Here is a 27,454-nt window from a genome sequence, read left to right as displayed (position 1 = left end):
GGTTATCTTGAGATAACAGAATAAATTATGTCATTATGGAATTTTTTTGTTTGTTTTTTAAAGACATTTGAATTGTTACTACAAACAACAGATTCAGGAGAGCAACTATCAGGAAATGAACATCAACCATGCCTTAGTGTAGCCATGGAATACGCTTGCATTGAATTACGCACACATTCATCGCTGAATTCTACGTTTGTTTGTCCACGTCGTCAGAAATAAATGCTACACATTAACAAGATGCAGGCTGTATCCAGTAGGGGCCGATCTGACTGGATGCAGGGTTCTGGCATCCGCAGCAAAACAAATGATGGAAAGTTTTAGTTTATTGATCAAAACCTGAAATGGTTCCTTATATTGCTGATATTCTGCTGCTGCCACTTTTCATCTGCAGTGATCTCAAAATGACCAAACGCTAACCTCCTGTTGTTGTCATGTTTCAAGTTTTCCACATTCAGCGCCTCTATCTGGCTTTCTATTGCGAATCCTAGTGGTATCACGCGGTAACAAGCGTTTATCCATAAACATGGCAGGACTTTTACTTTCTGGACCAGGAATTGCCACCTCTGTCTCGGACTTACTGTGTCAGATTCTGACCAAAGTGTGTGCCAACCAGTCCTGCGCCAGCTCATCATCATCATCATGATGCCAGTTTGAGGAAAAAAAAAAAAAAAAAAAAAAAAGACAGTTTTGTGTATAATTGGGAAAAAAAAAAAAAAAGGGTTAGGTTTGGCCACTCCTGGCTTCCGTAGAATTATGTAAGCAGCTCATGTAAGCTCTTCACATGCACACCGAGACGCCCTCTGGACGAATCATGGAATACTGGGATTCAGGAATATTGCATGTATTTATTACTACAGCATTACTAGAGCTGTAAAGGCTGCATCCGGCTCGAGGTAAAAAAATATGGCATTAAAGTATACAAAAATATTTTCCTTAAATTTGAGATTCAACACCAAAAGAAACAAAACAATTTTATTTTACCTCTTTTTTCTTTTCTAATTTTACAAAAAGTAAAGTCAAGAGGAATAAAAACTTGGTTCAAGTACAAAAACTGGAATATTAGTGAAACTGAATGGGTCTGATCTGAAGGGATGTCTGAGGACAGATCAATACGTCTGCTTTGGTTGCATCGATAACACAGATATTAATATGTTTGGACCTAAATTCACTTTTACATTTTGGCTTAGCTCCATAACACTTCTCCTCCCTGTGAAAAGCATACATGCACATTAATGCACGCCTAAGAGGAAGGGTTTATATGTCGTCAGATCGCAGAACATGGCTGAACTTCCGAAGAAACCAACCAATCAGCTTCAACTCCTGTTAAAACTCTTTTTTTCCCCAACAAGATTAGAGGTAGAGAGCATGAAACTCAGCAGACACTCCTCACCGCTCTGTGTCCACCACGTTCCAGCCTAATGAGGCATTTCTTTAATAATATGATCCAAGGGTCTCATACTGGGAGGGATTTAAAAAAAAAAAAAAAAAAAAAAAGTACAACCCAGTCTTGAATTTCCTACAAGTCACAAAATCACAACCAGAGGATGAATTATGTCTGTTTAATTATTCCTGATGCAACTTAAAACCTCTTTCATATAATTTTTATGAATGTTCTGCTGCTCATCAAACACCAGAGGTCATGGCAAAACATTAAAATGATTAAAAATCAAAAACAGATTCAATATTATGATCAATCTGCTTTAAAACAACAAATCAAGATAAAATTCCTCTAGTCATCAGTTAATGCTTTGTTTTATTACAGGGATGCTGATGGGCTCAATGACGGCTGAAGTACAAATATTAAAATAATTGTAAAACATTTGATTAATGACATTTTTTGGCACATAAAATGAAAAACATTTTTGATTTCTGTGGCTCATCTCACAATAAAATCATTCAGCCTCTTTATGTGGGATTTAAAAAGACATCAGCAGGTTTGTTCCTGACACGAGATGCTCGCGTCGTTCTTTCAGTTTGACCGTGACGCGCACGGCAGCGATTTGTGGGAAAAAGATCAAATGAAAAATCACGAAAAAGGAAAAGAAAATCGAAATGATGGCGGTGTTTAGCATGTAAGGCATCAGTATATCTAGTTACATCACATTATTCTCCACTTTTCTGTACAAAATTAAAGGATGCAGTTTGTCGTGGAGGATGTTCATTTGTTCGTTTTGCTCCGAGGTTCAAAGTGTTTCTGGACTGACTGGATTTTCTGAAACGGGAACAGCAAACCGGTATGGAGGAGCGGGGTTGAGGTACGTCGCCAGGGTTTGACATAACCCTGTTCCAAAAATATCCACCACTGAAAGTTTGCCAAGAATGAAATCATCTCTGTTTCATGCTTTTGATCCCGTTTAAGACGGTTTCATGCAGACCTGATCCTTCTTGTCAAGGCCAAAAAGGGAGAAATGCGTTTTCGTTTTGGTGTTGATCCGCCGTAAACAGCTGGGAATGAGGAGGACTGACTGGTTACCATCCAGCTGCTTTTAACTAAGCCATGACGAAATGAAACGTCTGTCTCTGGACCTTGTGTTTCACCACAGATCGACAGGAGAAGCAAAAGAGGAATTTCTAATACAGGTAGTTATTCTTAGTGAATAAAACAAATCAGGACATTTGGCAACTCAACAAACATGTGACGAAATCATTTTACCAGTTCTGTTGTTCCATTTGCTCTTCACATACATGTAACGGTTAAAAAAAAAAAAAAAAAGACATGATAAAACACAACACAGTCACATGATCCAATGCCCATCCAAACCAGGATAAACGCCCAAGTGGAGACGAGACACAAACAGTTGCCACGGTTACTGGATTCTGCTTTTTACTTGCATAGCTCACCTGGTTTGGAGACCGCTCACTGAGATAACATGTTTATCTACAGCTAGTTGTCTTAAGTTTGTGCTATTTAAACAATCCAGTGGCTGCTACAATCTCCAAACCAACAGCACCGCATCGTGACGGGAAGTCCGACCTTCCAGAGAGTTTCTGTAGCCGCCCACATCTGGACTGGACTCAATGTTTGCCAAGAAAGAGAGAATAAAACATCTGGTTCCTATGATAAAAACAAACTTATCTGCTGTCCGGGTCTTTACTTTGTAAATGTGTGTAAAACATGAATAAATATGAACTCCGCAGACGTTCCTACAGGTGTCCGAGTCTTTCGTGTGGCTTTAAGCGAAGCCATCGGCGATGGCTGATAAGGCTGGCTGGAAAGGTAGAAAATAAAAAGCTAACACAGGCAGACCGATCTCAGGCTGACCTTAGTGTAAACTCTCGGTGTGAGTGACGTCCATTGAGGAGGAAAATGGGCCGACACCTCCTGTGTCTGCGTGTCCGGACCGGTCCATACGCTTGTAGAAATCCTGGCTCTCTCTGAGCATGATGAAGCTGGAGGTGACGGCAGGTGTGTGTCTCAGCTCTCGTCCTCAGCATGGTGCTGTTCCAGCAGTCGGATGTGGGTGAAGGGGAAGTGGCCTCTTTTTCCCTTGCACTCACCTTCCCACTGGCCGTTCATGTTGATCTTGGTGACTTTTACCATGTCGCCCACCTGGCGAGGACAAGAAATGTCAAGAACGATTAACTTTATTAATCCTTCTGCAGACTGGAATTCTGTCCTTAAACAGAAGAGCCAACCCAGACAGAGAAGATAAAACTGTTACAGCTTTTAGTCCATCTTGTTACTTAGACTCACATACGTCTGTCAAACAAAGCAAAACATGTGCAAGATGTGGGACAACCCAGTAGTTCCAGTTTCCAATGAGAGTTCATGCTTTAGACACCTTAGAAAAGCCGAGCGATCCGTAAACGTTACCCAAGAAAGACCTGAAGGCGTGTATGGATTAGGGCTGCACGATTATGACAACATAATAATCACGATTATTTAGATCCATAATGTAATCACGATTATTCATTGTGTCTGGAAAAACATGTATTTTTATTGCATCATTTGTAAACAACCTACTTGGCAACATACATTTTATATTTATACATATATAAATAAATCATCCGTCAACATTTTTTATACAGCGGAGGAAACGCCCCGTTGGAAAATAATTACAGGAAGGGATCTCATATTTCTTATCCAGCGTTATGATGCAGCTGTATTTTCCATCCTCGACATGACTTGCTCTCATCAGTCTTAAATTTGTTACATCCTCCACGAGAAGCTTTGTCTGCAGCCGGGAGGGATCAATGCAGGCGGCGATGTCTGCTTTCTGTGTACTGAAGCTGCCTATTTCATATTTAACGAGCGACTTCGTCCGCGGCAGGGCAAGTTGTGGACGCGGCAGGGTTTGTGTATTTAATGCAATGTGTTGTAAAGATGTTTGTATTTTTCACCACCTCGATCAGCTGTTTTATCAAAACAATCCGTTTCACCTGCAACAGGAAAAATGCGGAAACAGCATCTTGCCGCTTCATGCTTTTCTGTGTTAACCATGCCCATCTCAAATGTCCGACCAATCCAACGATACTTAACTGGCTGCTGGTAAAAGCTGTGCCTGCTTGGTATCTAGGCAGCTTAATGAAGCCCTAACCACACGTTCGCCCCCTGGTGGCCGGCAGACTATTGGTGCGCATACAGCAGAGCTGCGTTTTATAGTAAAGATCATTGTCGATCAGATTTATTTAATTGTGGACACCGAAATCGTGATCACGATCAAAATCTGATTAATTGTGCTGCCCTCGTATGAATTACTGAAAGCTAGCAGTGAAGATGTGTGTAGCTAAGTGTGACTGGACGGTGACTACAACAGATGTCACACCTGACTTGATTTCACAATTAAACGGCACAATTATTAAATCAAAGATCTCTAGGTGTCACGACTGGATTATGCCTGAATCATACAGACAGAACAGCGCAACTCGCCGGCAACCCGTAGCACTAAAGCGCATCTGGGACGTGTACGAGCGGGAAAAAAAAAACGCTTTATCCTGCTTATTTCAGAAGGTTACATCCTGATATTTAGAGAACTGCTGCAGGACGACACATCTGAACCACTCGGCCGTCCATCTCACACGCACGCCTCCCCAGCTGGTGGCAGTCGTGCACTAAATCGCTGTGCAGGAAAACAAGAAGTCGTTCCATCTATGTTCCATCCGATTGAGACCAGAGCAAGACGGAAAAACAGGAAAACCCTCTCCGCCTTTTAGACGTGATGTCTGTGAATTGAATTAAAAATACAAAAACGGATCAATCAATAAGTATGCCACCATCAGCAGCGCGAGCAGGGTGGAGTCTCAAGGCAGGGTTGAGCAGAGCAGCTCATGCACGACTCATGATACAAATAACCAGCAGCTGCTGAGTATTTACTGGCCACACAGACCATCCGTGTATATTAAACGTCTTCTTCTCATGTCTGTTAGAGAATAAACATCGTCATCCTCATGGACTGCATTTCAAGAGATGGGCGGAGCCTCCGTGACGTCACCCGTAGGTTTCTGAAGAGCTGACTTGAAGCTCGGTGGGCGGTTCCTACCGTCGCCATCTTGGCAGAGGCATGCGTGTCGTCTCGCCCGGAAAATACAAATACGGACAAAGAGGTGGAGCTGAGAGGGGGGCTGTGATGGTGGATGATTGACACCATGAACTCCGAGCTTTCTGTAACTAAGAGCTAACCGAGTTAACCTGAAGATAACAGGAGCTAACCAGCTAACGGAGGTAAGCGGGGTAAAGCTAAGTCACGTTGTTAACCGGCTAAAAACCACGGTTATTCTACGTTCTACGTTATTCTATTTGCTCTGTTTTGCAGCCCCTAGTGGATGAAGGGGGAACTGCAGTTTTATGCACTTCCCTTTAGGCTTCACCTTTTTACCGCTGGAGGCTCCGTCCATCTTTTTATATACAGTCTATGGTCATCCTCCATCATCATCATCATCACGTTTGCTGTCGTCGTAACTTGGAGGTGAACTGCGAGCTCTGCGCTGCCCTCTGGTGGATGTGATGACTAACAGCACAATAACGTAGGAGGCATCAGTCTGACGACAGTGACGTCTGAAACACAAGTGAAGGCGCGTAAAAGCGCCTACATCTCCTCATCACGCATTTGTCGAGGCTTTTTAGCAGAACGTAAACTTGTGAATTGTTTGTGATTAATCCACGGCTGTTCCGTGATTAAAGATTTTAATTGTCCGACAGTCATACAACATGACGGGAAAGTTCTGGAAGGGGATTTTGCAAATCTTCACTGACAGCCTCTATTTTCTGCACGAGGCTGCAAATACACCGTGGCCTCTTTTAACCAGAGCTAGAGTTAATAAGCATCTAAACCAGCAGGAGAACAGGTGCCCACTAGGGCCGGGTGATTAATCGGATTTTAATCCCAACTACGATCTGGGTTTTCAACTATCATAAAAATAAAAAGGGTGTGATTATTTTTCTCTCTGCAGTTTCCTCTCCTGCTGTCTTCAGCTGCTAATCGAGCGTCTCTGGCGTTGCAGCGCTGTGCTGTAAACTCCTCCCACAGCCGCTTTGCTTTCATTCAGACACTGTTGCCAACTTGGCGACTTTCTCGCTAAATCTGGTGACTATTTGTGTTAAAAGCGACAAATCTAGCAGCTTTTACTGGAGTTACTAGAGACTTTTCTGGTGTTTTGGCGACTGACTTGAAGGCACATATTGTTCTGCAGTTACTGTAAGGAAGGAGCAGCGGGAGCCTCTCCCGTCCTAAAGCACTCCCAGGCGGCCAGTCTCAGTCGGCTCCGGCTGCAGGTCAATGTAGAATAACTGCAGTAGGTTGTGGAAGTTCACCTAAACATAGTTTATACCATTGTCAGGGAGAACTGGTTGCATTATTTTAGCGAGTTAAATCACTGTAATATCCCTCCGTTACGGGGCGTTACCATAGCAACGTGTTAACCAGCTGGTTCAGATCAGCTGTCTTTTAACAGGTGAATGAGAGAAACGCGCTGCAGCCTGACAGCGGTTGTTTGGCATAAAACGTACATCCAGGCCAACATAAAATAGTTCCTATATAAGCGGTAAAAGCGGATTAAACAACTCGGAACCGTTCATTAGACGGTTATAATGCACGACGCGGAGTCTAGAACACCACGACGCGCAGCGTTGTTTAAAAACACTGGATAATTGTGTTAAATAATCGAGATATCAATTTCAGTTAAAGTAATCGAGATTATAATTTTTGTCGTAATCGAGCAGCCCTAGTGCCCACCCTGAAAACATACCACAGACAAAGACCCACTGAGTTCAGATTATCATTAATCTGATAAACATCATCATGTCAAACTGTCCATTAACTTCTGTGGTTGTTTGCATTTAATTTACTGCTCTAAGATAACTGCCCACTTTGTTCGAGGGGGGCGCTGCCAGCGACGGACGGACAATGCAACGCTGAGCATGAATCCACCGGGCCACAGTGCGCACAAAGACACAGATCCCAGTCTGTGTCTGTCCAGAGCCGTCTCCACTGTGAATGTCCTCATGTGCACCGTCAGCCTGCCTTTCTAAAGACACTCTGTGTGCATGCTCGCATGCATGAGTGAGCCATTATTACAACCAGGACAATCCACACTGGCTCAGCTGAGACAGACTGGTGGGAGATGAATGGTGAGAGGAGGTCCTACCTCCAAAGCGAGCGCCGTCTTGTCGTAAGCGTTGGGCACCCTCTTCTGAATGGCTCGCGCGTAGACTGGCCCGTTCTGGAGGTTGGGAAGCTGGGCATTGGCTACAGGTTGAGCATACTGGCCTGGGTCCCCTAAAGGGCTAATCTGAGGAGCCCCTGTCCCGTCTGTGCTGCCCGCTACCCCTCCAACTTGCCCGCCTTGTCCAGCCCCCGCTGTTGGGGCACCCAGACCAGCAGCAGTGGGCGAAGCGGGCCGGTACTTCTCCACGTAGGGGACGGGGATCATCCCGATCCGGCCCTCCTGGTTAGCAGCGTTCCACCACTGCTCCTCCGGCTTCTCCAGCACACGCAGGACATCGCCCTTCCGGAACGGGAGGTCCTCCTCATCGTTGCCGGGGAAGTCAAAGAGCGCCCGGACAAACTCAGAGTCTTCGGACTGCTGGGGGGGCCCAGCAGCAGAAGAGCTGACGAAGCCTGCATGCTTGGCCTTGCTGACAGGCTCGATGAGCGTCGTGGTGTCCAGATAGTGGATCTTATAGAACTCCAACAGAGCCGGCAGAGCCTCGAACTCCTGATCCCCAATCCGAAACCGAGATAGAGCCCAGCCTGGTAGATGAGAGCCCACAGATCAGATGTGCACAAATAAACAAACATGGACAAAATCAGAATGGTATCCAGCCACGTCGCCATTTAAACTGTTTAATTATAATTATGCAAGATAAAAAAAAAAGGATATATATCTTAGTGTTGGGCATCGATTAAAGTTTTAATCATTTTTAAAAGCTTCACTTTCCCTGTAAATATCAACTTAATCCCTTTCATGGTCTCCAGATCTCAACCCAGCAGAGCAGCTTGGGATGTGGTGGAACGGGAGATTTTCATCATGGATGTGGTGGTTTCCACCTTGTTCAAGAACTAAGGCAGTTCTGGAGGGAAGAGAGGGTCCAAACTGATAATACAACATGGATCTGATGCACTGGACGGAGGTGTTAATGAAAAGTTTATATCGGAACAGTTTTATGGGACTGAAATGCAGACCTTTATGGTGGTAGATGATCACTCCACCACCTCAGCTCCACCCACCTCCTCCTGAGATGCATATGCATGACTGAACTGATCAATTTACAGTTTAATAAAACATAGGTTGAAGAAAAAACACCTCAAATTAGATTTTAAAAAAATAATTACTTAACGCCAGAAAAATCCCAGTAAGGCTTTGTGTAAAGAGCCATCAGGTAGCTGGAAGCAGCATGCCTGGAAGGAGCAACAGGGCAGGATCAGACATTCCTGAAACGCCAATCCGACCAGTCATCCTCCATGTGTGACAGCAGGACCAGTTCAGCTTCATTCAGCCCTGCAGCAACTCGCCTCATTCAAGAGAAACCAAGTCTTCCCTCCATGATCCACCTTTTATTACAACTGCTGAAAAAGTCCCTTTCCTGTTATCCTGTCACCTAAAAAAAAGCTTTTTATACCAGTCAAAGGGACAACTGGAAGGGAAATGATTACCTGAACCAGACTGCCGGTTGTTACTGATGTTTTTCATTTGTAAAATATTATATTATATTCACTGCTACAGTTGTGCTCATATTTATTCATACCCTTTCATTAAAGAAGGAACAAAACAACTGCCTATAAAATAAGCTGAAACTGACTAAAGTAAAAATAAATAAAAAAATTATGAAAATCATCACATTATTATCTAATTCTGGTTCAATTGAAATATTCTTTTAAAAAGCAAACAAATAAGATAATTTATTACATATTACATCACAACTGATATTTAGTTGAACAATCCTGTAATATTTCCGCTCCAGTCAGGTGTTTTCTGTTCCTCTCAGTCAGACTTCTGCACCTGTTGACAGGTATTTTGTCCCACTGTTCAACAGAAAAGTCTCTAATTTGTCCAGGACCAATTTGTTTGTTTGTTTTTTCTTACTTCAACTCAATTAAATGGAAAAACAGTGTCTTATATTACTAAATTATATTTTTGTAAGTCTCCAGTTATTTGAGTGACTGTTGTAAATTCAGCCTTTTCTTTAACGAAGTGGGAAGAATACATATGAGCACAACTGTATGTACTGGACACTGCAAACTGGTGCAAATAAAGTGTTAGAGTAAGAAAAAAAATGTCTCAATTGTTTGTTTTTAACAGAGAAATGCTGGTTGTTACTGGTGCTTTTCATTTGTAAAACATTATATATATTTCCTGCTTTGTATCAGACACTTGATATTGGTGCAAATATAGTGTTTGAGAAAGAAAAAATGTGTCCATTTGTTTTTAAGAGAGAAATGATTACCCGAACCAGACTGCCGTGCTTTTCACTTGTAAAATAGTATATATTATATTTCCTGCTATGTATTGGACACTGGAAACTGGTGCAAATATACTGTTTGAGTAAGAAAAAAATGTCTCAATTGTTTGTTTTTAATCTTTAAAAGTGACAACATTGAAATCCAAAAAGACTCGAAGCAAATATTGCAGTTCCTACATGTGGATACTAGTTTTTAAATGTAAATCCAGCTACAATTTTTCAACAATTTGTTAGATGTATTTCATTATTTCCACATGATTGGCTTGCTTTTGGGATTTGCATTGATGCATTTTATAAAGAACTATGGTCTTTTAAAACACCTGCGTTATGAAATTAACACACTTTCATCAAACAATGATGAAGTGTTTTGCACTGTACTACTGGAGTACATATTGCCTCCTTTTAGACTGCAATTTGCTGCGTTTTATTATGGCTGCTGTAGCTGCAAACTCCATTTCCTGTTATCCTGTCACACAAAAAAAAGAGCTTTTTATACCAGTTAAAGGGATAACTGGAAGAGAAATGATTACCTGAACCAGACTGACGGTTGTTACTGGTGCTGTTGATTATGTAATGGGACACTTTGGAGTTCTCCGACACGGAGAGCACGTAGTCTCCGGGGCTGGTTATGGAGTCCCTCACCAGGAACACGCCGTGCCTCTGTCCCTGTAGGACGGAAACCGCTTCCTGGCGGCTCAGCTGTCCCCAGTACCAGCTAGCTCGGTCTTCGGCATCAAAATGACCTGCCATGGCTGTGAAATCCGGTCCGAGGCTCGAGGCCTTTCCCCCTTCGCCTCTCCCTCTCCTCAACTCATACAAAACTTTGGTTGGCTGATCCGCTGCGGGGAAAACGCGTCAAAACTCACGTCCTGAGGTTTCCTAAAAACACGTTTTTAATCAACAAAGCTGTCGCCGAGTCACAAATCTGTATTACTTACCGATTAAAAGCTAAAATTATAACATAAAACTAACGTGCATGAAGAAACTCCGGGACTGAAATGGCGGATCTAGGGAAAAGTTGACCTCATCTACCGGAAGGGATGCCCGGTCACTGGGAAGCGGTGCGTTCACGCTCCGAGAAAAACGTAGGAATACTTCCACACCCTCTGATCACATTCCTCCGTTCGTTGGAAAAGGTTTGGCATTGGTCACTTTGTGAATCTGCAAAAGATATTAATACGTTTTGTTCCTTCCAATCTATATTCATTTTTAAAAAAAATACTTTTAAAAACCTTTTTTTTTTTTTCTTTTTAAACAAATGAATTATATATCTATAAACAGCCTGGGATCGACATCCCAACTCTACAGTTGAAAGACGACTACCGTTCCTGCCGAGCTAAAGCTTCCAAATTAATGTTTCTTCCAATCACAACATGGATTTTTTTTAAACAAAATGCTAAATCTCTCAAAATCTACAAAAGTTTGCCATAATAAAAGTCATAGCTTCTTTCTCCTGAATGTGAGATTAATATCTGAACGGCTGGAATAGCCATTGAAGTGGCGATGAGAGGAAAGAGAAAAAGCTGTTTTTTCAGAATTAACAAGTAGTTTTTATGTTTTAATTCATGTTGTTAATATAGTTTAATATAATTCTATATTAAATTATATGCTTGTATACAAACAAGTTAAAAGACCAGGAGACACTTAAACCGTGGCAGCGTGAAGCGCAACTGAGTACAAACTCAACTGAGTGACAGCAAGCTAACAAGACAGGTCAGTGATGGATTTTGTCCATAATGGTAACATCCGTGACGCTCGAGGACATAAAGAAAGTAAGACCAGGGTTGCTAATACGTCATCTTCATAAAAGTTAGCTTTCCTTAGAAAGTTTGGTTGAAATTACTTTCCAAATGGATGTTTTATAAAAAGGTTTCCTTAAAAATGTTATGGATGTTATATGAGCTGTCCCATAAATGAGCATCATTACAGCACATTCCAGCTACCAATGAGAAGACAAAAAAGTACAAAAGTTTGTACATATTGATAGAACAATCCTTCCTGAAAAAAATGAGGTTAGAAGACGTCTGGGGGTGATTTTCTTATTGCCCTTCTGGCCTTTTAAAAAGACATACAATTTGTTATATTGAAAATAAATTGTTACATTAGGACATCTCCTTGTTAGTGAGAAAAAAACATATATTTGCATGACTATTATGATCAAAAGTACTTCTGACTTAAAAATATAGACCTTGATATATTTTAAAAAAGGTTTTATTTTAAATATGGTTACTTTTTTTCATGGTTTGGTTGACATTTGCATAAACACTCATAAAAAAGTTGGGACTATTCAGCTTTTTGTATGACATCAGAATGAAACTATGACATTTACAGGTGAGCTTAACATGATTTTAAACTTTTCAGTGCACATGTACAAATTTTTCCATATTTATTGCATAAGATGTATTAAAAGAAAACAACACAAAATATTTATTTTGGATCTGACTTCTTTGCTGATGGCCATCAAACATTTGATCCATTATCCATCCACATCCATATTTGATGATGTTATCCTGCATGTGTAGCCTCATCACCTTCTTCTCATGTCATGATAACTTTTTATATTTAAGTAACCATCAAAACAGTGACGCACCAATGCTGCCGACACTGGAGGTAATATAAGGTAGACGAAGTGTCTTGTGAAGGGGAGTGGGATCCAGACTGCTGAGCTCCTGGTTAATGGATGAGCTGTTGGACCACCTGAGCTACTGATGACCCAAAATAAGCTTTCGGTTCAGTGTCAGCTTGTAAACATTCACCTTCATCATCCTCCTCTTCACATTTAAACAGACCAAAACCACAGCGAACACACCAGAAGTTATTAAGAGATTCAATGTTTTAATTTGCAGATTTTCTTTCTTTAAAATTAATTTCAAAAAGCTTTTATATGATTTTACCTACATTCACAATGTAATAAGTGATTATCTTTTTTTTTTTTTCTTATATGGACTGATGGTTCTGGAATAAAGGTGATTATTATTTTTATTATATTGAATTTCACCCCAAATATCTCTGACTTTTTGTGAGTACTGTGTATAAAATAAATAAATGAAATACATTTTTATATGAATAATTGATTTATTTAAATAAATCATATATGATGCAGTCTTCTACCTACCTACCTATCTATCGATCCATCCATCTAGTGTAATACGTCTGCATATGAAATCTAAAATGAATCAGTGGTCAGTGACTTTCTGGATTTATTCCACCAGCAGATGGCAGTAAACTTTCTTCCAGTTAACTCTATTCAACTTTTAGCCAAAGTTTAAGGAAAAGCATATTAAACCTGACCTTTAGAAAAGAAAGTGTTTTTTCATCAAGAGTTTATCATCTGTGTGTTTTAGTGAGAAGCTTCTCTGAGACTTGTTGTTGCTGAAACCTGGCCCGGTCGTATCGTCCACTGATTGCTTACAAACCAAACATCTATGTCAGAGAAAAAGATGCAGATCTCACCACTTTCAGCTGAACTCTGGAGTGTTTGTCTGTATTTATACTGTATAAAATCTTAATAATGATGATTGAAATAAACATCTTCTGTGTCCTGAAAGACTCTCTGACAAACAACACACACACCTTTACTTCAGCGGCTCCTGATGATGGCTGGTGTTCCCAGACACTGTCTCATCACCAGAAACCATTCTGACTTTTATTCAAGCTGGTCACATAGATGCTGATATTTCTGCGAGTCACATCACACACATCACAACATGTCATTAAAAATGTTGGAGAAAGTGGTGAATTCACACACACACACACAGTATAAAACTGATCAACACTTGACTGAACACTGTGGCTTCTCTGTCAGACGTCCTGAACAACTCTGATGCAGAGTTATTCAAACTTCTTCAGGTGGTTGTAAAGGGACTGGACATATGTAAACACACACATGGGGTCTGGTTTGTCCCCCATCTCCAGCATGTCTTCCACTTCGATCAGACGCAGACAGTCCGCCTGCTCCCTGAAACATGAACACAAAGGCTGCTAAATAATAACCTCCATAGTCCAGGTGGAAAACAAACATTTCATAGCAAAATCCAGTAAAACCTGCATTAAAACCTAAATCTGCAGTTTAACGGGGGCAGCTTACTCTGCGGTGGTGAAGGCCAGCTCCAAATTGTGTTTGCGGTTTGCTGGATTCAGTGAATTGTAATCAAAGTCAAGAGGGAAGAAGGAGTGGACCAGAGCACAGAAAGCCATCCCATCACTCCAACTGGACGAGAAGTTCTGGATGTCAATGTTCTGATGAGGAGACGGCAACAGGTCAAAATAGAGCAAGACTTCACGCCGTTTGACACATTTGACACTGTTGTTGTCGAATATAAGTAAACCTTGCAAAAAAAGTCTGCATTTTTAGGCTGTCTTTAGGCCGTCTTTAGGCCATCTTTGGGCCAACTTTAGGCCATCTTTGGGCCTTCTTTAGACCATTTTTAGGCCTTTGTTAGGCGATATTTGGGCCATCTTTAGGCCATCATTGGGCCTTTTGTTAGGCCATCTTTGGGCCATCTGTCGACCATCTTTATGCCATTTTTGGGCCTTTTGCTGGGCCATCTTTGGGCCATCAATCAACCATCTTTAGGCCATTTTTGGGCCTTTTGCTGGGCCATCTTTGGGCCATCAATCAACCATCTTTAGGCCATTTTTGGGCCTTTCGCTGGGCCATCTTTGGGCCATCTATCGGCCATCTCTAGGCCATGTTTGTGCCATAATTGGGCCATCTTGAAGTCATCTTTTGCCCATCTTTGGGGCATCTTTAGGCCATCATTGGGCAATCTTTATGCATGTTTTCCTATGTGTTGCTTCTAACCCAGTGAAAAGGCTGCAGTGTTAGGAGTGAAATCACTGCAGCAGTCACACAGCCTGACCTGGTAGCCGATGGTTTTTGAGCGACACCATTCCAACAGGATCTGTTTTATTCCGCTGGCACTGGATACTCCAAAACTCTGGGAGCGCTTCAGTTTTGGTTTGGAATCCTTGAGTCTGGAAGAAATGTGATGGAGTCTATAGCAATCTGTATTTTGCTATGAAGAAACCATCGGTGATCAAACACAAAGTTATTTTTAGCACTTACTTCAATGGCTCAGAATTCATCCTTTCAAAAAGGGCCCGTTTGGCTTGAGCCCCGTTGGAGCGTGGAAGTGTTTGTGATTTCATTGCATCCTGCTTAAAATCAAGCCCACTTGGCTTCTTTGATCTCCTGACAAGCAGTACAAGACAAAATGAAGCGGATGGAAATTCATTTGAACCAAAGCAGTGAATCTAAGAACAATTAGAGTTAGCTCACTTTATGTTCATTTAGTTTCTAGGATTTATATTCACAACCTACTTGTCCAAATTAGGTGAGAATCCAGATGTTATGACTGATTTAGAGGGAAGCAGTTTTTCTGTAGAGGGATGATTAGAGATGGTCAGAGTGAAGAAGATATGAATAAATCATAATGACAACAAGGTCTTTCTGAACCCATCTCACCTGCAGACTGAGGAAAGCTCACGCTTCTCTTTAAACTGGGACTTGGAGTCTTGAGCACTGGTGCTGAATGGATGAGATGTAACAATAAAAACAAATGGAAAAAAGACTTACCACACTTGCGATGGGACAAACGGGAAGTAAAAACCTGCAGGACATTGGTCCAACTCACCCCGTTTAAAGGGATATTCTCCAGGTTTCACCACTGGCTCCAGGGATGCTAGAAGACTCTGAGACTGAGCTGGTGAAGCCGATGACGTGGATTCGCTGTTTGGTTTGGTCATGGCCGAAAGAGGCAAGTGGGACTTTGGTTCACTGATGTCTAAAGAGAAAAGAAAGAAAACACACAATTTAAACCAAGAAACTAAATTCCATCCTAAAATCTAAAAAAAAAAAAAAAAAAGCTGAAGCATAAAAGATGGAAAGTAATATCTCTGAACTAAATATTCCAGTTTTCTAGCAGGTAAACTCCACATCTGAATGGAGATTTACTTTGCTTTGCTGGTGGTGATCCTGGTGTTGAAGGATTCAGGGTTGAAGCAGCAGACTGATCAGGCATTGATGCAGCAGGAGCGTCTGAGCTATTTTTGCTAACAGCTGTGAGGGGAAGATGGGGCAAAGCCTGAGATACAGAGTCTGACTGCTCCTGGGATGCCGGGGCCCTCGGTTCCTTCACTCCAGATGAGCCTGGACAAGATGGAACAGGCTCATTTATACAGCACATTTCACACATAAATCACTCAAACATTTGGTCAAATCAAATGGAAGAAAACCTTTTATGTTTTAAAAACTTTTTAAATAGTGATGAGCTGTCAGTCCATTTATTTTATAAATATTCTTCAGTTTGTAAAAGCTGATCTGATTCCTGCTTTATTGTGAATGTTAAAATAAAGCTCAGGGTCCAAAACGACACCGAGATGGATATCATGGATTGATCCTGGACACTTTGGATGCTTATCTTTGGTTACAAACATGATCATTTCAAATTTATCTTCATTTAGCTGAAGAAAACATCCACATCGTGATTGAATATGTTTTGTATGGGAGTAAAGTCCGCTGGTCAGACAGTAATATAGAGCCAGGTGTCATCAGCATAATTATGATCAGATATGTTGACATTTCCCATCATCTAATCGAAGGAGAGCGTATGAATACTTCTTTCTTTTTGTGTTTCTTTCTTTGTTTTTTCTTTCTTTCTGTGTTTCTTTCTTTGTTTCTTTCATTCTTTCTTTCAAACCTCAATGAAATCTTCATAAATATATTTTAGCTTGTCAATTTCCTAAATAATAACAACAAGAGTAGAAAGTTCTGTAACCATAATTCATCTTTAACTAGTAAAAGAAGGCACAAAAGTGGCAACGGTAAGTGAATCAAGGTCAAAGAAATGTTTAATCGTATCATAACTTACAATTTACCAAATAATTAAGGGCAAAATGAAGAAAAGCTTGCAATAAACTAAATGATAAAACCAAATAAACCATTTTTAATTGAAGTTTCCAGGATTATATTTTCTGAATTCCTCTCCATAATCTGTAAGACATAAACAGGAATGCATTTTCTGACTGACCTCTGATAAATGAGTCATCCCCTGCAGATTTAGAAGCACATTGTAGAGACTGTGCAGGTTTTGTGGCAAGCAAGGCCTCTGAGCTGAGTTTGGATGTCATGGCAGTAACAGGAAGATGTGGTCGGGGTTCATCAGCATCTGAAAAAGGGAAATTCTGTATAAGTGGATTTAATATCAGGAGGGCATTATGACAGCTGAGCTCTAAAACAATGACTGAAAAACTTTGATATTGTTTGCCCCGCTTGTCTTTCGAACCTTTATCCACCGAGGCAGGAGACGGAGTGACGGCTGGAACATCAGAGCTGGGTTTCGCCATTGCAGTAAGAGGAAGATGGGGTTTCATCTGAGGACCTGAGTCTTTGTAGTCTGCAAAGAAAAACAAGCATTAGCATGCTTGGATTTCGCAGCGTGCCAGTGGACTTTTGCACAATGAAAATTATTTTATGCAAAGGGAAATAAAAACCTGAACATAAAACGGATCATTCTTCTGAAGCCAAACAGGAAGACGAAATGAACTCACCAGGTGTGCTGGACTCCAGACTTTGTTTGGTGATGGCGGTCAGAGGTCGGTGGGACTGTGGTGCAGCTTCAGTCGAAGCAACATCCATGTTTATTGATGCGTTTTCTGAGAAAACAAACACACAGTGTGAATGAAGGCCTGTCAGCATGTGGTATGGAACTGGAGAAGAAGCTGCTTACCTTGCTGGAGGTGATTCTCTTGTGCAGCTATCCGGGCGGCACTTCTCTCTCCTTGTACATCGGTTCCCTGTACGGCATATAAATGACATAAAAACAATGTTACCCTTGTGAATAAAACCACAATGTCACAGACTTGTGGGTAATTCGTGGGTTTAAAAGAAGAAAACAAAACAAGGCAACAGGACTGATGTACGAATAAAGTACATTAAGTTTTGCATTGACATCTACACTCTTATTATAGACATAAATCTTAACCATTTATTGAGCAAATAAACATATTTGTACACATCTCTGGAAATTTAAAAAAAATGCCTTCGCATGCTTTAGTCCAGCGGTCTCCAACTTGGGTCCTCGTGACTACCGTCCTGCAGGCTTTAGTGTTTCCCCGCTGTGACACACCTGAACTAGATCTATGGCGACAACAAGTTGTTGGAGATCCTTTTTATTTTAATCAAGTGGGCTGTACCAGGGAACGACTAAAACCTGCAGGATGGTGGCTCACGAGGACTGGAGTTGGAGCCCCTGCCATCGTTCCTGAAATCACAGAACCGCTCAGTTCTCCACACTAATCATCAAATATCAGGCGACATCTCTCCTGCCTCACTGAGATCCGTCTTCAGCAGAAAAATGAGAGTGAAAAATGTTCTTTCTGAACACTTAATGTTGTATAATTTTTTTTTTTTTTTTTTTTTTTTTTTTTTTTTTTTTAAGTGCTCAAATTTGAAAGTCTTGTAATTAGGGGTGGGAAATATTGAATAAAAAAATTTGAATATTGGGATTTTTTTTTGCTTCACAATTTTTAAATAATTTTTTTTGTTTTAAAAAAATCTATTTTTTTTAAATGAATAAAAATAATCCATAATAAAATTTTTTTTGTAATTTTTATTGTTTTTATTGATCTTTTTACTTGTCTTCTTGGGCATTATAGCAGCAGAATGATGGTCTGGCTACTGTGTTGTTTTTTCCTCATTGAAATCAAGAAAAATGACGAGCAAAGAAAAGTTTTCTACATTTTTATTTGTTTATAATCTACAAAAATCAGCAATATCAAAGAATTGTGGTAATCGCAATTTAAATCGAATTGGCACCCAAAAAAATCGGAATTGAATCGAATTGGGACAAAAGCATATCGTCACAGCACTACCAGTAATATCATCCACTCTAATAATTATTCTCCTCTACAAGGTTGAAGATGTGAATTTCCAAGTATTTCAATGAGTTTCTGATAAAGGAAGAAGTACAGAAAAAGTAGAATTTGGCCTAAATCTTTTTAAGATCTTCATTACCACCGGGTCGTCACACTTTATCACCATCTGATGGTTATGAAGGGTTAACTTTTCCACTGTTTGTTGGTGCAAACATAATTAGATAAATAAAAGAAATGTTCATGCTTGTCTGACCCTTTCCATGCCAGTGTCCAGTTGGTTTCCTGACATCAGCCTGATGTTAAAGCACATATCTTTTATTTAATTGAGATCTTCTGGAGAACTTCAGGAAGACCATTCCCAAGCATAATGTAAGCTGGATTTATCCATCTGACAACCAAGTCTGAAGAGTACATAGAGCCGCATGTCAGGGGGTGAGAGATGTGGGGACCCAGTTGTAGGATGGAGAGGCAGGAGGCAGAAGAAATGCTCTTAATCTTGTTTTAATAAAACTGAAGGACAACTGGGGGGACTACAACAGGACATGACAAGCACAACAAACTGGCAAATGAGAACTGAAACCAAGTAGTATATCAGGGGTGTCCAAAGTCGGTCCTCGAGGGCCGCTGTCCTGCAGGTTTCCCATGTATTCCTGTTCCAACACATCTAACTTCCACTAAATGGATCAAACAGCCAATGACGTGCACAACTGATTAAGCTCTACTACTAGTTAATTTGAATCAGGTGTGTCTGAGCAGGGATACATAGAAAACCTGCAGGATTCTGGCCCTCGAGGACCGGAGCTGGACACCTCTGTAGTATATATACGCAGAAAACACAACAACACACAGCTGGATTGAATGAACTAAATGAAACCAGGTGAACTAATGAACAAAATAAAAGAAAAAAACGACAAATCAGAACTAAAGACCAAACAAGAACTCCACAACATTTCACCATGTTTACTAGAATGCAAAGTGTTTGTCTGGGTTAAATTCCCTGACAGTTGTCTTCCAGGCACACCTCATTGTCTCATGCTGATCTGACAAAACATTTCTCCAGCAGATTCTCCAGAGTCCTGCTGCTGACCATGTCCATCCCTTTCTGACCACAGTGTAGCATCTTCTGATGGAAACTTCCAGCAGGATGATGCACAATGTCACAAAGCTCACATCATCTCCACCATGACGATGAGTTCACTGTCCTCCAACGGCCTCCACAGTCACCAGATCTCAGTCCAGCAGAGCAGCTTTGGGATGTGGTGGAACGGGAGATTCTCATCATGATGTGCAGCAACTGTGTGATGCTTCATGTCAACTTGGAGGAAATAAATAAAAACTGTTCCCAACATCTTGTTCAATCTAACACACCAAAAATGTAGGCAGTTCTGGGGGGGAAAGGGTCCAACACAGCACTAGAAAGCAGACCTGATGAAGAGACTGATGGTTTTTTGAATAAAAACAATTTATTAAGGTCAAATGTTGCCATGAAATTCACATCCATGATGAGTGAATGTAGTTGTTTGCAGAGCTCCTGACAGAAATCCATCACCAGGTTACCACCATTAAACTGTCACTCATTTTCTCCAGTAAACACCATGTGGGTGCTGTTTGATTCAGATGACTGGCTGGTTTTGGTTATTTAAAGAAATAAAACTGTGTAGCACCTGGAACAGAACTTAAAATGTGAGGCGATATTGAAATGTGAACAGCAAATCCGATTTGTATTAATTAAGGCCAATGTCAGAAACTGGCAGCGACTGTACGCTAAGTGAGAGAAGAGGAATCTATCCAATCAGGAAATACAGTTATTCACAATATTCCTGCTATTTTCGGCTTATATTTGTGTTGCAACACACATGCAGAAAGTATGTGGCTATCAGCAGCATTGCTTTAGCTATTCAGACTGTAGCAGCGATAGAGTCCACTCTTTATTATCATTTATGGTAAATCTGTTTCTTCTGTTAATGTGTGTGTGCTCATTTCTCTTTATGTGGGCTCTTCAGCTGTGAACAGCTGACAGCTTCTCCTTTTATGACAGCTGTAGCCAACAAACCCCGGTTCCCACTGAGAGCTATTTTAGATTTTGCAATCAGCCCCTTTGCAAAAAGTTTCCGCTGCACTCTTCTTACATCCCAATATAGCCCCAAAATGGATGCTTTGGAAATCAGGGAGTTAGCTTCAGCAGTGCAAACAGTGCCTAAGTATATCAGCCCTGAGGTTTTGGCCTGTGGACGCCCCCTCTCCCACCCTCGCCATTGGCGTGGCCACGACACGATAGAGCTCTTGCAGTCAGTCCATCAACCCATCATCAGGTGGGAGATTATCGCCACAGTGATCTGTGGGCTCCACAGTAGATGATGTAGGATATCACAGTCTGACTGTCTGACCTTGATAATCCCACCAACGCATCACTTTGAGTCTGCCTTGGAAACATACAAACATATTTTGGTTGGTTACATGCAAACACAGGCGTGTCCATCATTTCAGAGGAAAAAGTAAAGATACAAAGCGTATCGTGTCGATTTTGTAACTGCTAATTAGCAGTGCCATGTTGAGACGGAATAACTCCAAACAATGAAGTTTTAACATCTGAATAATTTGTAACTCAAAGAGCAGGATATGTTTCAAATCAGCAAGAAAATCCACAAAACTCCACCTACACTCTTCTCTCATAACACTTCACAAGTGTTTGTGACTATGCTAATGCTAGCAATATGTGGCTAGTGGACGTCACCTGTGTCACTCGAAAGGAGAAGTATGACACTGATCTGCTGATAAATTAAAACTTAAGCTTCAGGAAAATATGACCCGGTATTGGTATAATTTTCTAGTATTCATCACAGGATTTAGTGCTTGGACAAACTCCATCTACACCAGATAAATTAGGCAGCTAGCTTAGATAGCTGTGGAGAAGCATAGCATTTTTCTCAGAGCCTGGACTACAAACGAGATGTTTCAGACTTAGAACATTTCACCTTGTTTAGCTCGTTGTGTTACACCCTGAATATTTACTGCTTCTTTCAATTACACTTCAGAGGACGGCTCTCTTTTCGTTCACAAGCTAGCCCTAGCTAGCCCAACTGCTAAAAGCATTGCCCAAAACAGTGGGGCTTTCAGTAAGAGTTTAGTATTTCTCAAGTTTTTTGTGTGTACTAAAGTATAAAAAAAAAAATTACAGATGTGTGCGTTAGAATTGAGAATATGCAGTTGTATTTGCATTTGCATTGATTTACACTGAAAAGACTTAATTCAGATCTATCATTAGAGATTTTTTTGTGGTCAGTAGTTATATCAAACTATGAGGGTTGCTTAAAAAGCTTTGCCATAAACTGAGCTACCTGCTTCTTTCAGTATTGCTGTTAGCTTTATTTTCTATTTTTCTATCTTTATTTTCTACAGAGGTTTAGCTTGTCAATCACAGGGGAAGCTTGACAGATGACTCAGACAGCCAGTTTAGTCACGGCGGTTAATCTGTTGTATGTCGGAGAGGTTGATGGTTGAGAAAAGACCAGGTGACTTCACTGGAAGGGAATGTTGGCAGGGTGTGCGTTTCAAGAGGACAGCTGCTTGTCTCTCACTGTGCAGGCCGGAGGTTTTAATTGACGGGGACGTTGATGCAATTCAACTTTCCATTAGGCGACTTGAGACTTGGATTGGCTGGGAGGCAAAATTCCTGAGCATTTAGGGGACATGGGTTTATTTATATACCTGTCTTTAGAGTGTGCATGTGAGTGACGTATTGCAGCGCCACATGATATTTGCACTGACGACTCATAAAAACAATCTGGTAGTTTACTTTTTATTTGTCACATAGTCAACAATCATCCTGATGGCCATTGATCATTTAGACCTTAATGCCCTGCAGGTGTTCTTGCATTCATTCATACTCCTAAATGGTGTTTGTTTGAGATAATGGAGGAAGTTGTAGTGCTGCTGCAGTTGCTGGAGTGCACGCAAAGGTTCAAAAGAGCTATAGCTCACTCCCAAATCACAGACCCAAAAATACACGTGCCCTTTGGAGGACCTGCTGTTATAAAAATGGGTCATAAGCAGAAGAGCCCTGAGAATAGGGGGGGGTGAGGGAATTTTTAGTTTAAGTATGTGGTGGGTTTGTTTCAAAATATCAATATATATGCAGTATGTTGCAGCTCTTAAATGGACAGCTGGAAATGAATTATTTTACAATATGTGATACCAACAATGGCAGGTAATCCAGTGCTTGTAAGGCAGTGCTGTCACACAGATTTATTATGCAGAACCTCTAAATTTTTAGCTTGCCCCCCCACCTCCACAAGTCAAAGCCTGACTGATGCGTCCTCTTATACCAGAGCGGTTTAGTCCATAAGCACATTTGATCTGTTAAGGGTTAAGCAGCTTTCACGGCACCATTAGACTTAAATGTAAAACTGTAATCTGACATTTCAGCTGACATATCATCCTTTAAAACAAAAGAACCCAATTATGTTTGGTCTTGGAGGCTTATGAAAATGTATCATCTTAAGGAATAATACATTTCACTATTAATTTACTGTCCTGAGTGGAATATAAAGCAAATAGATGAACGGAGTAAATAATATTGACACAGTTAAACCAAAAAAGGAAAATGGCAGGGTCAACTTGTATTATCTTTCAAGCATCACACTTTACAAGCTAGTTAATAGCTTCCTGTAAAGACACCATCTGACTCTGCAGCATCTTTAGCGTTTCAGCTTTGCTTAACTGCTGTGACACCATTTCTAAATTATGTAAAGCAGTTTTTTGGGGAATAAGGTAGAGAAAAAATAATATTGATTAAAAAAATTATGTATCTTTAATAGGGAAACTAAAATAATCTGGGGTGCCCCAAGGTTCAGTGTTGAAACTCCTACTCTTTGTAATATAATCCACCTTCTTTGGCTCTGTTTTTATATCGCCACCATGCAGACGACACCAAGCTCTCTTTCCTGCCTGACGACCCTTGTCTACTTCCATATCTACATGATTAAATTAATTATGACTAAATGTACCAAAGACTAATCTATAAATCATCCTGTCTTTCGACACAAAAATTATTTTTATGCATCCCCATTTCAAAGGTTGCAGGAAACCCAGATTTGTGACTAGTGACTGGTTGTTCTCTGATCATGTTTCATCATCTTAAACACTGCAAAATCCTACCAGCAGGCCTTTTATCGTTCATTAAAAACACACAAGAGACCCATATGGTGTTCGATCCACCATATATTATACTAATAACTAAATTTTCTTGGCTTGTTCATATTCAACCCAATGACACCCGTAACGACTGGTTCTGCTCCCATCATACAAGCCACTGACCTCGACTACTGTGTTCCTTCAGGAACAAGATCTGGATGTCATCCCAAGCAAAAGATGGTGTTCAGATTGTTCTCAATTGTTGTTTTGTAATGATGAAATAAACTACAAAATGGTATCAGAGCAGGTTTGTCCTTTTTCTAATCTGATGAAGCCTCGGGAAAGGCAGTCGTCCAATTGCTTTCTGGCATTTCCAGACTTGTTATTTGGCCCCTGTGGGCCCCACATTGCCCCCAAATGTATCTATCAGGGCATGAATGTGGATATTAGCACTTAACATATACTTAGAAGTGCTGTATGAGTATGTCTGTGTGATAGGGTGACATGTTAAAGTGCTTTGAGTGCTCAGATAAGACGAGTCCCATGCAGTCTGACACGTTTCTGGGACGTGTGGTGTATTCTATTGGTCTTGCTGATTCATTAAACTCAGTAGATCAGAAGCCCAACTAACACTGGACCACCATTCCCTGTTTACGTTACGTCTCTCCTCTTTGACTGGAACAGTCAAACACTCCGGCATTGTTCTCGTTTTCCTGCTGAAGATGACCCTTTATGGAGATTTCCATGGACAACCAAACTTTCTGACCTTGGTTAGTTCCAAGCATGCACCGAGGCATGAATGAATTACAAAAACAGTCTACTCTTCTACAGTTTTCTCTGTTTCCACCTAAAAATGTCTTAAATCTTCTCAAACTTTCCTAAAAGAAGATGTAAAATAAAAGAAATGCAGAAGAAAAGAGTTCAGTGAGATGGCACAATTACAGGAGTATTTCAGCCTAAATACTTTAGATTTGGAGACGTTCTCAGACCATAACTAAACTGATAACCAAGGATCAGAGAATAATAATAATGTTTTTAGACTTGTTATTTCTCCTGATCATGATGATTACTGACCTCAGCGATGCATCCTGAGTTGGATTTAGAAGGAAGTTTGATGTATCTTTAAAACTCTGAAACCTCTTGCTTTCCAGCTATATTTCATCTCTGGCTTTGTGTGCATCTTTCTGCTTACACAAACAGTAAGTATTTTGAAAGCTTAAAAAGAGAAGAAATACTTACATTAATGTCTGCATGTCTCTTGGCTCTCCATGGAGGGGGGGTGTTGATTGGGGCAGCATTTACACCAGCAGCACCCAATTCTTCCGTTGACCCTGATGGTTCAGAGTGTGCAGAGATGGACTGCTTGTTTTCTGGTCCGACAGAGTTAATCAGACCCTTCTGCTCCTCCTTGGTCTTAGATTGTGCGTGCACATGGCCATTCTCTAACCCTTCCTTCTCCTTCCTCCTCTTTACATCAGGATTCCTTTCTATCTTTACTCCAGCCAGATCCTCCACCAGGCGGCTGAGGGCCTCGAGCTTTGCTCTGAGCTGGAGGTTTTCCTCCTGCAGCCTGGTCACTGCCTCGGTCAGGGGTCCATTGGAAATGCACAGCTCGTCGATCCTTTGCTCTATGCGCTGCTTGAAAGCACTGACGTCTACATGTACTTCCCTCACAGCAGCTTGCAAGGTGGCCTTGAACTGCACTAAAGCTTCGCTTACCATTGCCTCCTGAGCTCCCTCTTTAGCTTCTTCCATGGTTGATTTAATGATTCTCACACTCCTTTTTGTTTCCAAGGGAAATAAGCTGCGGGGTTGTCAGGATGGGGCTCGCATACAAACTCCTACAAGTCTCTTGTCAATTCCTTTTAGATCTGTGGAACAAAATATTCTGTATTCTCTCTTTCCTCTTCTCTTCTACTTCCTTCAAGCGCTTTTGTCTTCCATGCCAGTGCTGAGGAAAAGTCGCAAGAAGCCTTTAAAGGAAAACCAGGGTTGCAGAAAGATTCCTCAGCAGCAACTTTTTACAGTCCATTACGCTCCATGGAGGACTTCTCTCAACATACGTATTCTCTTACTCATTCCTTTCATCTGGTCAAAGCAAGAGCACGTGTTATTTATAAGTCATGGAAAACTCATACACAATGACATCCTGGAAAACAGATTAGGCACCACAGGAACAGATCGGGTTATTATTACATGTAGAAGCTGAGGAATGATCACGCTAACCTGAAGGAATCGAGCTGAAGTGGCACCTTCCTCTGCTCATGCTGGACATGGACGCAGGCCGTCCCGTCTCAGTGTGTTGTCTGAGCTATGTATGTCCCTAAGCTTGGGTGCAACAGGTTGGCCTCTGTATTTTGGGACATAAAGGGGGTGGGAAAAGATCAAATGTAGAGGAGGGGCCAGAATCATTCAGATGTTTCATCTCCTTTCGCTGAAGTTTGAGCTGTATAACGTTAATTAAGAGGGTGATGGCAGATGTTGTTTACCTTTTGGTCATGAATTAATATTTACAGAAATACCAGAACTGAGCTGAAGCTTAATCCAACAACATGGGATAATATTTCATTTAATATGTTAGAAAATAACATAAAACAGAAGTCTGCTTGTAAGAAGTCAATGTTTGTGGATTTAACATGGCTCTTGTGATCAGAGAAATGACATTAAAGAATAGTTTCTATGGAAAATCTCCAGGAAAATCATTTTAAATCACATTTAAGAAGAAATATGAATCTGTTTGTTCAGCGTGGAAAACCTTTGTAATTTTGGTTGCTAGGAAAACAGTTGTGTTAGAGGAGAAAATCCTGAATACTTTTAACTCTGCACCAAACTTTGGATCTATATGAACGAAACATCTTTCTAGATATCGTAAATATCTCCCTAATGTCTTTGCTGTATTATTTATATTCTATTCTTATTTAGCTCAGAACCTTACTCTATTTCATCCTTAATTGTTTTTTTCCCTTTTCTTTTTCACTTACTGTGTGCTTCTGTATTCAACTGTTTAAGAAGCACTGCAGTGCAACAATTCCCCTCTGGGATTAATACATGCTAAAGATCCAATAAAGTGGAATGTAAATAATAATCATTTAAAGAACCATTTAATTACAAAGAGATATAAAGATTAAATGTCCCAGTGCATTGCTAGAGTGATAAGCTTTAAATGTGTCTCAAACTCAGCAGCTGTTTCTGTTGTTAAACTGCATGAAAAAGCTGCTAGCTGTACCGGCTAACATGTTAGTTAACATTATATAAAGGATCTATTGTAGCTGTAGGTTCCTGTTAACAAAGATTTCACATCGAAACATCATGATAAATTAAACAAAAGCCCACAAATCTTACCGTTTCACTGCATCAGCTGGTCTGAAACACAGATGTCAGCAGCGTCCCCAAGCGGCCATGAAGGCACATTACAGCTGAATGCAGCTACACGAGTAAACTGATGTTTTCCATTCAACCCAACATGCTTGTCTTTGAGGGAAACCCACGGAGAGAACATGCAGACTCCACAAAGACAGACCTCCCACCGGCGACCAGTGACCT

The 27,454-nt window shown here is 40.8% G+C and overlaps 2 protein-coding genes across 2 annotated transcripts; both read right to left on the bottom strand.

Annotated features, from left to right (window-relative positions):
• Positions 1 to 707: 707 nt before the first annotated feature.
• LOC306761083 (adapter molecule crk-like) lies at positions 708 to 10,882 on the bottom strand. The gene is made up of 3 exons (XM_079247173.1): positions 10,432 to 10,882; positions 7,588 to 8,192; positions 708 to 3,553 (listed from the first exon to the last, which is right to left on the bottom strand). Exons 1-3 carry the CDS (start codon positions 10,649 to 10,651, stop codon positions 3,419 to 3,421), a joined length of 960 nt encoding a protein of 319 aa, XP_079103299.1. The 5' UTR covers positions 10,652 to 10,882; the 3' UTR covers positions 708 to 3,418.
• Positions 10,883 to 12,094: 1,212 nt separating this feature from the next.
• LOC306761535 (uncharacterized protein) lies at positions 12,095 to 26,235 on the bottom strand. Its single transcript, XM_079247755.1, has 14 exons — positions 26,138 to 26,235; positions 25,151 to 25,999; positions 17,632 to 17,698; positions 17,453 to 17,557; positions 17,188 to 17,298; positions 16,933 to 17,070; positions 15,858 to 16,052; positions 15,538 to 15,687; positions 15,369 to 15,431; positions 15,225 to 15,282; positions 14,970 to 15,095; positions 14,764 to 14,878; positions 13,989 to 14,140; positions 12,095 to 13,859 (listed from the first exon to the last, which is right to left on the bottom strand). Exons 2-14 carry the CDS (start codon positions 25,664 to 25,666, stop codon positions 13,733 to 13,735), a joined length of 1,923 nt encoding a protein of 640 aa, XP_079103881.1. The 5' UTR covers positions 25,667 to 25,999; positions 26,138 to 26,235; the 3' UTR covers positions 12,095 to 13,732.
• Between the last annotated feature and the right edge of the window lie 1,219 nt (positions 26,236 to 27,454).

The sequence above is a fragment of the Telmatherina bonti genome (assembly GCF_933228915.1).
Source record: "Telmatherina bonti genome assembly, chromosome: 10".
Classification (NCBI taxonomy): domain Eukaryota; kingdom Metazoa; phylum Chordata; class Actinopteri; order Atheriniformes; family Telmatherinidae; genus Telmatherina; species Telmatherina bonti.
The sequence above is the reverse complement of the archived record's forward strand: the minus strand, read 5'-3'. Positions and strand labels throughout refer to the sequence as shown.

Bases quoted from the DNA above. Each gene is read 5' to 3' on its own strand.
- LOC306761083 (XM_079247173.1), bottom strand. From the start codon at position 10,651: ATGGCAGGTCATTTTGATGCCGAAGACCGAGCTAGCTGGTACTGGGGA. The intron at 8,193-10,431 runs GTAATCATTTCT...CTCATCTACCAG, and splicing joins CAACCGTCAGTCTGGTTCAG to GCTGGGCTCTATCTCGGTTT. The intron at 3,554-7,587 runs GTAGGACCTCCT...TGTCCTCGCCAG, and splicing joins AGACGGCGCTCGCTTTGGAG to GTGGGCGACATGGTAAAAGT.
- LOC306761535 (XM_079247755.1), bottom strand. From the start codon at position 25,666: ATGGAAGAAGCTAAAGAGGGAGCTCAGGAGGCAATGGTAAGCGAAGCT. The intron at 15,688-15,857 runs GTAAATCTCCAT...TTTTCTCTTTAG, and splicing joins ATCACCACCAGCAAAGCAAA to ACATCAGTGAACCAAAGTCC. The intron at 15,096-15,224 runs GTAGGTTGTGAA...ACTGCTTGTCAG, and splicing joins TTCTCACCTAATTTGGACAA to GAGATCAAAGAAGCCAAGTG.